The sequence below is a fragment of the Cebus imitator genome, unplaced genomic scaffold, assembly GCF_001604975.1.
Source record: "Cebus imitator isolate Cc_AM_T3 unplaced genomic scaffold, Cebus_imitator-1.0 Scaffold65, whole genome shotgun sequence".
In the NCBI taxonomy this organism is placed as follows: Eukaryota; Metazoa; Chordata; class Mammalia; order Primates; family Cebidae; genus Cebus; species Cebus imitator.
The window spans coordinates 7,042,180-7,052,508 of record NW_016107380.1 but is presented as its reverse complement, the minus strand read 5'-3'; the positions used below and the strand labels follow the sequence as shown (position 1 = coordinate 7,052,508).

General features: G+C 41.9%; 1 protein-coding gene across 1 annotated transcript in view; it reads right to left on the bottom strand.

Annotated features, from left to right (window-relative positions):
• Window positions 1-10,329, bottom strand: part of MAP3K5 (mitogen-activated protein kinase kinase kinase 5) — a 148,606-nt gene that overhangs the window by 43,004 nt on the left and 95,273 nt on the right. Inside the window, exons 17-19 of the mRNA XM_037739239.1 lie at window positions 6,038-6,195; window positions 2,671-2,848; window positions 1,839-1,859 (exon numbers count right to left, since the gene is read on the bottom strand). Of these exons, the coding sequence (XP_037595167.1) occupies window positions 1,839-1,859; window positions 2,671-2,848; window positions 6,038-6,195 (357 nt within the window). The remainder of the gene's footprint in view (window positions 1-1,838; window positions 1,860-2,670; window positions 2,849-6,037; window positions 6,196-10,329) is intronic.

The window sequence follows — 10,329 nt, the reverse complement described above, 5'->3', positions numbered from 1 at the left end:
GGGGGTGGATTTTAGCTTCTAGTTTGGTTACCACATCTGCCCTTCTCTCCTAGGGAGGAGAGAAGAGTCATATCCAGGCAATGACATTGCTTTAGCTGTGAGTCTGAACAGTTTAATCATGCAGGGAATTGGGGACTATCCCTTTTTCTAGGCCCAAGTTCCTGTGTGAGCATGAAGGGCAAAAGGGCAGTGAGAACTGACTGTCTAGAGTTCAGCAGGCTTATACCTTCCCTCGCACGCCCACTCCAAGGTACATGGTCACTGAGAAGACGTGGGCAGAAATGCCCACTTAAATGATCTCTCTCTTGCCACCCTCCCGTCTCTCTCACATGCACGCTCTTGCCAAGTGTGTATAGTTGAGTTCACAGAAGTTAAAGGCTTGTGTGTGATGGGAACCTATTCCCTGCGAACAAAATTCAAGCCATGTGGAAGGGATAAAACAGTCATGGATTAAACTTCCGGGCAGAGCTCCAAGGCTCTTTTAGGGTATTATTTTATTTCATTCTCAGAACCAAATCTGCAAAGTAAGTAATGTTATCAGAACAGAATGACAGAGGAAACAAGCAAATTGCTGCACGGCCCATATTTGGAAAGTGGGTCAGTGGGATCATAACCTACTTCTCTGTAATTCTGAAGTCAGTGCCCACGTTAGGACACCAGAGGCAGGCTGGTCAGAAGGTTGCCAAGCACTGCAGGGCCGACCTCGTAACAATGCAAGGCTGCCTTCTGGAGCCCAGGCTGTCGTGGAGAAAAGAGGTGCGGGGAGGTACAGGGGTGTGCCTTTCCTCTTCTCAGAGTTTCCCTAGATTCTCAGAATGGAAGAAATGGAAGAAGGAAAAGTGGAGAGGCTATACCCAGGAAATCCCAATTAACAGACCTCTACTCTGGGCCGACTGGCTTTGGGACATCTGAGGAACCTGCAAAAACTTGCCCCTGGCCTGCAGAACCATGCACAATGAACAAACAATAAGCCCCCTGAACTATTGGATCAACCACTCATCCAACTTAGGAAAATCTAACACCATGTTGTTTGTTTCTTTTTATTTTTGAGAAAGGGTCTCTCTCTGTCACCCAGGCTGGCATGCAGTGGTGCAATCACAGCTCACCGTAACCTCCGACCCCAGGCTCACTCGATCCTCCCACCTCAGCCTCCTGAGTGCCTGGGATCATAGGCATGTACCACTACACCCAGGTATGTTTTTGTATTTTTAGTAGAGATGAGGTCTCACCATATTGCCCAGGTTGGTATTGAATTTCTGAGCTCAAGTAATCCACTCTCCTTGGCCTCCCAAAGTGCTGAGATTATAGCCATGAACCATCGCACCCAGCCTCATGTTCATTTCTTTATTATTCTTTGAAATGCTTTAATGGATCTTCCTAGAGCAAATCTACCTTCTCTACCTTCCTAGTTATGATCTGCAAAAGCCAACGTTAGAAAACAAAGGCACAATAACTCCTGGCCACTAAAAATAGAATGAATCATCCCAAAGATGAAGGTATCTGGCATTGAAATTTTCCACAAGAAATCCATTAGGTAAACAACTGGCTCCTAGATAAGGAAGCATTTACTTCACTCAAATTGAAGATGTCAAAAATACAGTCACCATCTTGCTTTCAGGAAGAAAAAATTTAAGCTATCCCCACTCATGAAAGAGAAGAAATGAGGGGTTACTAAAGGAATGAGCCCAGTCAGGCCTATAGCTGCACACATCCCTCTATTACCCAGAAGGCCCCATGTAAGCTGGGAGCAGAGGATGAGGCTACTTGATGGGAAGTCTGGAGTTTATCACACGAGACTCCAGGTCTCGGCTCAATGGGCAAAGTAAAAACAAACTCACCGTTTGATCCAGCTGAAAGAGCTGTGGAAAGAAAGGCAAACAGCTATGAATGAGCACATGCTGGGTTTGTTGTTAAACTGAGAAATCAGCAAAAAGTGAATGAATGCCTGAAATGGGATCAATGTCCTTTCCAAACATTCAATCTGCCTGTTCTCATCCAATATAAACACCAAAAAATGCCAAGAACAATTGGAACCTTTACTTGTTTTTTTTTTTTTTCTGAGTTATAGACAATTATTGCAAAAATGTAATGTACTTATATTTTTACACTGCTGTTTTATTTGTAGCTGGCAACCTTTGCTCTTTCTTTTTTCTTTCTTTCCTTTTTTTGGGGTATAATTATTCAGAAGTCTATACCCTAAGAGGCAGCAGGTACTTTCTACCACCTAAAATTAAAAGAACATACCACCTACAGGGCTTGGAAATTCAACAGCTCTATAAGGGCCCTGTAGCCCATTTGTGGTGATCTGGGGTTTCAGCTCTAAAAGCTAAATTTAACCCTTCTTACACTTGAACCTTAATATCCACAATGCTAGACTGATATAGATGCTGACGTATTAACTACCTGCTATGTGATTGAAGACTATTACTTATGGGGTACCAGCATTTGTGAAATTGATGGAACACAGCTCTCCGATACTAGAACCAAATGCCTGAGAACACTGTGCTAATATTTATACCAATATTTATTTATTTATTTATAATATTTATTTATAATATTTATTTCCAGTGATATCTGTAAATAGGTTAGTTTACTTCTGGAAAATTCTTCCATCTTAAAAGCTTGGGATTTAGGGATTCAGACTATATCCTCTTCAAAGCAACCACATACCTGAAAGCTTAGGTTGTGTCTTTTTCTTTTTGCTTGAAACTTTTAAAAACTCATCAACAAGCAAGTCGTTAGCACAGGCTCTCTTGTCAGGATCTGGTTCAAAACATTTCAGTATGAATGCCTTGGCCTCTGCAGACATGGACTCTGGGATCTCAGGGTGGACTTTAAACATCCCCACCTAAGACATAAATATAAAAAGACATAAATATAAAATATAAAAAGTTCACTCTTCTAAGTGAACACCTCAGCACCTGAACCCCAGCTCCCACAACTTGATCCCCCAATGCAACAAGATCCTTTATCATACAACACAAACTCATAGCTTTTCTTAAAGGGAGAGAGGACAGGTGTACTGTAGGTTATAAAAGGTCTACAGAATGTCTTTGTACCTTTACCAATGGCACAGGCAGAAGAATCGGTTGAAGAAAGTAGATAGCACTATGGAGTAATAATTTAGTCCTTCAAAGCTTTAGAACACATTGGTACACTGGAAAAAGGATTTTTTATTTTTTAAGAGAGGGTCTTACTCTGTTGCCCAGGCTGGAGTGCAGAGCAGTACGATCTCAGCTCACTGCAGCCTTGACCTCCCAGGCTCAAGAGATCCTGTCACCTCAGCCTCCTGAGTAGCTGAGGCTACAGGTGCATGCTACCACGCCTGGCTAATTTTTTGTATGTTTTGTAGAGACGGGGTTTTGCCACGTTGCACAGGGTGGTCCAAACTCCTGGGCTCAAGCAATCCACCCACCTCAGCCTCCCAGGTGCTGGGATTACAGCATGAGCCACCATCCTCAGCCACTGAGCTGAGACCACTGAGTTGCTCACAATAGCTAAGTGCTAGGCATCGTGCTGGGATTTTTCCACTTATGAATCTCATCAAATCCTTCCAACAACCCAGTGGATTAAATATTTTCCTTGTTACACCAATCAGGAAAATAACACTTAGAAGGGATGAGGTGACATGGTTAAGAAAAGGGAGATCTGGGATTTGAACTTGAATTTGCTTGGATTAAAGCCTATGTTCTTTTCCCTATTACATGATTTGATTTGTGACTATCTTCTCTGTCTCAATCACCTACATCAAAAGATACCTTTAAAAGCACTTTAAAATTAAACAAACAATATTTTATAACAATTCAAATTTACTTCTTATTGCTGCTATTCTAAAAAAATTAATGGTATTTTCATTTTTTAGTACAAAGCTAATTTTCAAAAGCAATCCTTTTGTTCTTATATAGCTTATGTAAATTCATTGTTATGTAAACAATATATAATTATTTGTAAGAATTATATAGCCTATACTACGTGTCAGACACAGTTCTTAGTACTTGGTACATTTTGCCTCATTGACTCCTCAACAAACTATTAAAAGGTACTTTTTTTTTTTAAAGACGGAGTCTCACTCTGTCACCCAGATGGGAGTGCAGTGGTACAATCTCGACTCACTGCAACCTCTACCTCCCTGGTTCAAGTGATTCTCCAGCCTCAGCCTCCTGAGTAGCTGGGATTACAGATGCCTGCCACCATGCCCACCTAATTATTATTATTATTATTATTATTATTATTTTTTTTTTTTTTTAGTAGAGACAAGGTTTCCTCAAGTTGGGCCAGGTTGGTCTTAAACTCCTGGCCTCAGGTGATCTGCCCACCTTGGCCTCCCAATTTGCCGGGATTCCAGGCGTGAGCCACCATGCCCGGCCAACAGGCACTATTTTTATCCCTATTTTATAGATGAAGAAATGGAGGCATGAGTAGGTTAAATAATTTGCCCCAAGTCTCAAGTATCTTGACCATGTGGGAGCTTGGATTCACACAATGTAAAATCAGGCACAGTGCCAGAGTCCATGTCATGTCATCTCTCTTCTGTGCACAGCTCAGACTGGCCAAATGTGACAAAAACACCTGGTATAATAATCATTGCATTCATGAATTATAAAGCAGCATTTCAGATAAGTCCTAGACACTGGAGAAAACCTGAAAGACTGACCAAGAAGAGAAAGACATCCACTCATGGCAAGAAATGCACCTCTCTTGGCACATGTCACTGCTCATTCAGGCTTGGTCACACTACTCATTTTTCTACCAGCAGTGTACTGTCAGAATGTCTTCAAGCTTAAAGCCAAGCTCTGCACAAAAGCAGAAAGCCTGTAACAACACATGGCCCCTCACAAGAGGCTGTGCACAGATGGAATAAGGGCTAGAAACACGGCCTGCAGCAGGGAGAGGAATAGCAATTACCATCAAAGTCCTCTCGGGCCGAGCCTGGGAGCTCACGCCTGTAATCCTAGCACTTTGGGAGGCCAAGGCAGGCGGATTGCCTGAGCTCAGGAATTTGAGACCAGCCTAGGCAACATGGTGAAATCCTGTTTGTACTGAAATACAAAAAATTAGCTCGGTGTGGTGGTGTTGCGCCTGCAATCCCAGCTACTCAGGAGGCTGAGGCACGAGAATTGCTTGTAATTGGGAGGCAGAGGTTGCAGTGAGCTGAGATTGCGCCTCTGCGCTCCAGTCTGGGAGACAGACTGAGACTCTGTCTCAGGGNAAAAAAAAAAAAAAAAAAGGTCCTCTGCCTTGGATTCCACAGGGGAGAACAAAAAAAGTAAAAAAATTTTTACAAAGTCCCCTGCCTGAGAGAATAGGAGACATGTGAGTTTTACTTCTTGGGAAGCATGTTTCCATTTCAAACTTCCTGTTGGCCTGGCAGTCGGGCAGAAGGCCTGCAGGGACTCAAGAGGCAGGTCATAGCCATGCCCAATCCCCAGATTCCAAAATGCTGGCACCTGTGGTCTCACAGGCGTATTTCTATGATCAGGTGCCTCTTCCTACAAAAGGTGGGGCTTCTTCCTACCCCCATAGGAGTTACTGATTGGCAAATTAACAAGCTAGAGGAGTAGCTATATGAGAATAAGACTGATTTACTTAAAATGGTAATTATGCTCTTTTTTTTAAAAAATGAAGCCTTCAAACTATTGTGGTAGGGAAGTAAAGGAAATTATTAATTTTGATTTAATTCCTAAATAAGTAAAAAAAAAATGTTCTTAGAGCCTCCTCCATGGAAAATTTTCTGACTGTTCCCCAAAGAACTTAAATCATTTTCAGTAGAGTCATGTGTTATTTATACTGTGTGGTTAAAAGGTGGGCAATAGAAGTTACATCGAATCTCACTTTATAGCTGAGAAAACTAAGGCACAGAGAGATCCACTGTGAGGCACCGGCACTGACTCTAAAGAGACAGAATCTTGACCTTCGATATGTTCTCAGTTCGTGTTTACTTAGCTCCCTTTTATCTAATAAAAATGACACACACAGAGAACATCCAATAGCTACAAAAAGCTTTATCCATTTGTTTTTAAGATAAATGAAGTGAGACCTTGAACATAGCTGCTTGAGGTTCTCCCAGTTCATAAAATGGGGGTTTTCCTGTGGCCATTTCAATGATTGTGCAGCCCAGAGACCAGATGTCCGCTGCCTTTCCGTAGCCTCTTGGTCCTTTATCTATTATTTCCGGTGCCATATACTGGAGGGTGCCTGGAAATAATTCAAACACATTTCCCCATTTTAAAAAGATAAAACAGATGGATATCTAATGGCAGTTTCAATTTTTTTATAGAAATGAGACAACTGTAAGAACATGATTAAGTCCTAATGTCCTTTGTGAGTTCCAGTTTTCTCTATTATTAAAAGTGGAAATAGCAGTTTTTATAGTGGATTTCATCAGTGACATAAAAACACTTTACCAATATTATCTGGTTGTGAATAGGTATGCTCTCATTCCCTAAACAGTGGAGTATAATTGAGGTATCATTTCATTGGGCCTCTTAGAAACTTCTAACAATTAGTCTTTTGAGAGTAGTAAATACATCAACACTCATTTCTTTAAATGCATGAAGACTGTTACCATGTATACTTTAATCTTTTCCAGAAAAAAAATCTAGTTCATTCATCCATTTCCTTAGCTCTATCTCTATTTCTCAGTTCCTAAATCGAATGCTTTAGCTCTTCTGTTGTCATTCTTACTTCTCAATCGTGACAGCATGAAGATTCTGAAAGCCATTGTGAAAAAGAATGCAAAGAAATTTCTGGTGTGCACTATTCTGTAAACCAAATATACATGACTCCTGCTGTGTCTGTGGTCCATGGACTAACAGGCTTAAGAGAACAAAGACAGGCCATGAGCCATCCATACAGACACATCATCAGATACAGTGACTAAGAATAGAATGAAAAAGGGAAGAGATTTAGGGCTCCATGAAATCAGAGAGGTGGCGAGCGTGCTATAACGGAAAGGATTAAGTGGAGGGGCCATGAGCCCTTGTCTGCTTCCGGCCTGGTATATCCCAGGTAAACACTCAACTACAATTACCTCATTAACCAAAGGAGAGGCTGGATCTGAACTTCGAACACCCCACAAAGTGGCTTCCCAAAGGCTAGCAATGAGTCAGGAGCATGAATAGGAACGTATCACCATATACTCCGCTTCTGATATACAAATGATATAGTCAGCAAACAAGAGCTCATCTGACATGCCATGCTGACTTACTTCAAATCATGAGGGGTTTGCCAAAAGAGCTGCTTCAGTATTTTCTGATTCACAACCAAAGTGACAGACATTTTGATAAATACAGATGACACCTTTTAGGAATGTCTCATGCGTGATTTATAGGTGAAAACCATTATGTAACTCCTGCAAACTGTTCCTCTGAAAACCACAATCACAGGCAGAGGTGGACTATTGTTTACGAAAATAAAATATATCATTTTAAGTCTTGCCATCTTTCCGGGTTTTCCCTGCAGACCTCATGATTGCATAGCAGCAATTCACGTTCACGTTCACATACAACTGCACGTCAGCTCTCAGAAAGCCTTTCACCTGACCAAGGACAAGGCAACCATGTTCCCCGAAGACTCGCCCACCCATAGTACAACATTGGTATCATTTCTCTTCATTTGTAGCTTTTCCGCAAGTGATAATTTTGTATGATTTAAATAAGCTCAAATGGTCTTTTAGAAAATGTGTTGAAGCCTACCACCTCCTTCTGTTGTCTCTGCATCTAGACTAGAATTAATGAGAGAATTTAAATTGTACTAATAGCTAAGTAGGAATTATAGCAGATCAAAATTTGGAAATTTTTAATTTTTAAACATCATAAATTGGACAATTCAAGTAATGTCAACAACAAATTATGCAATATTTGATTTGTCAGATAATATTTCAAAGAGCTCCATCTGCCAACTGTGTTTAATTATCCCCCACTGAGCAAGTGCCAGAGAAACAGGTTGAGTCATGTATTCTTATCTGCTCTTCTTTTTACTCCACAAACACATGACACATAATATTTTAAACAAAGCAATTGATGTAGCTAGATAATGAAGATGCACGCCAACTGAACATTGGCCTAAGGAAAATCAATGAGAGGATTAACTCCAAAACTCTCATGTATCTGCATTCTAAAGTTTTTTTAAAATTACTTTGAAATATTTATTGTAGAATTTCTTTGCCACTGCAACTGCCCAGGGAGGTGGTACAGCTTAGTGGTTAATTAAACTCTAATGTCACATTTCATTCATTCATTCATTCATTCATTCAACAGATCCACACTGAGTGCCTACTATGAGCCAGGCACTGTTGTAGGCACTTAGAACACAGCAGTGGAGAAGACAGACAGGAATACCTGGGCTTATGTTTTTGCAATAGAAGCCAGATAATAAACTATCAGCATAGTCAGTAAATTATACAGCATGTTAGAAAGTGATATGTTATGAACAAAAAAACGCAGACCTGAGTGAAGAGGATCAGAGTGCCCAGGAAGGGTACCACGGTAAATAGGGTGTTCATGGTTGGTCTCACTGCAGATGTGACATCTGCGTTGAGACTGTCTGCGTTGCAGACACTGGAGGAAGTGTGGTAGCAGCAGGAGGAAAAGCCTGGGCAAAGGCCCTGCAGCGGGACCCTGCCTGCTGTCATGGAGGAAATGCAGGAAGGTCCATGTTTCTGGCACAGAGTAAACAAGAGAAGAAGAGTAGGAAATGAGGTCTGAAAGGGAACAGACTCTGAATCAGGTCAGAGCCTTGTCCTCTATTATAAGGGTTTTGGCATTAAAAGAAAGCCACTGAGGGCTCTGAGCAAGAGGACTTGGTTTATGAGTTAGAGGGATCACTCTGGCTGCTGTGCCAAGAGTAGACAGTAGGGGGCAAAAGTGAAGCAGGAGCACAGGGAAGAAGCTACTGGAAACACAGGTGAGCAATGAGAGTGGCAGCAGTGGAGGTGGTGACAATCAATCCAATTTTGGACACGTTTTGAAGGTAGAGCCAACCGGCTTCCTGGGTGGATTGGGCTGGAGTGTGAGAAAAGAGAAGCGCCCTGGATAAAGCTAAATCTGGAGCGGCTGCCAACTGAGACAGAAGAGTGTGCCGGGGACAGGTTTGGGGAGAAGATAATTAATTCCCTTTGGCCTGTTAAGTCTAGTTTGAGTCTCAGCTCTATTACTAACTAGCTTCGTGACCTTGGGCAAGTTATTCAGCCTCTTTGAAGCTTCATTTTCTCACCACAAACTGGGATAATGATACCTAATGATTAAGGCTGACCTATGAATTTCAATGAAACAACGTATGTAAAGCACTTACTGCAGAACCAGGTATACAGTAAGCACTTCATAAATGGTGATCACTGCTGCCATTTCCCTCATCAAAATCACCAAGAGGTGATACAGACCAATTTATTTTAACTCATCAGAGCTGACTAAGCACCCAGGGGACTTGGTGACCACCAAGTTCATGTTTAAAGCCTACGATGTTCAGGGATCCAGGTCTGCAGATCCTGGCCCTCAGGACCAGTGCTGGGGACGGATCTATGCACATTAGTGACACACATCACTCTCACGTGACACCAGGGGAAGTGGTCCAAGCAAAGGGCTCTGTGAGGACTGCTTTCCTACAGTTCCTTTGGAGATTTTACAAAAAAGATGTTCCCCAGATTAGCAGCAGAAGATATTATATTAACGTCCTGCCCCACAAAGTGTGTGAAAGTAGGTATTTTCATCTCAGAAGTTACTGAGTCTTGACGGCACTGAAACTGTCACTTGCCAAGTTAAGAGTATGAGGAAAAAAATGTAAAGACATTTAAAGTTATGAATAGGTCAGAATTTGGTTTATTCAAAAAAATATATTCAAAATGTGTTTAATTCTGTACCCTAAAATATCCATCACCTTAAGGCGGAACCTGGGCCAGGGGTATTGCTGACTGAATGTTCTGGGGAAAAAACTTACAGAATTTCTCTCTCTCCTCCTGCAGGAAGGTAGAGAGAAAGATGGAAGGTAGAGAAAAAGAAGGTAGACAGAAAGAGCCAGAAAGTGAAAGCAAAGAGCAAACAGTAGATAGAAAATCTGAGTTCTAGCTAGGCAGGGGGCTCACACCTGTAATCCCGGAACTTTGGGAGGCCAAGGCAGGTGGATCACGTGAGGTCAGGAGTTTGAGACTAGCCTGGGCAATATGGTGAAACCCTGTCTCTATCAAAAATACCAAAGATTAGCCAGAAGTGGAGATGCGTGCCTGTAGTCCCAGCTACTAGGGAGGCTGAGGTAGGAGAATCGCTTGAGACTGGGATGGAGGAGGTTATAGTGAGCAGAGATTGCACCACTGCACTTCAGCCTGGGTGACAGAGC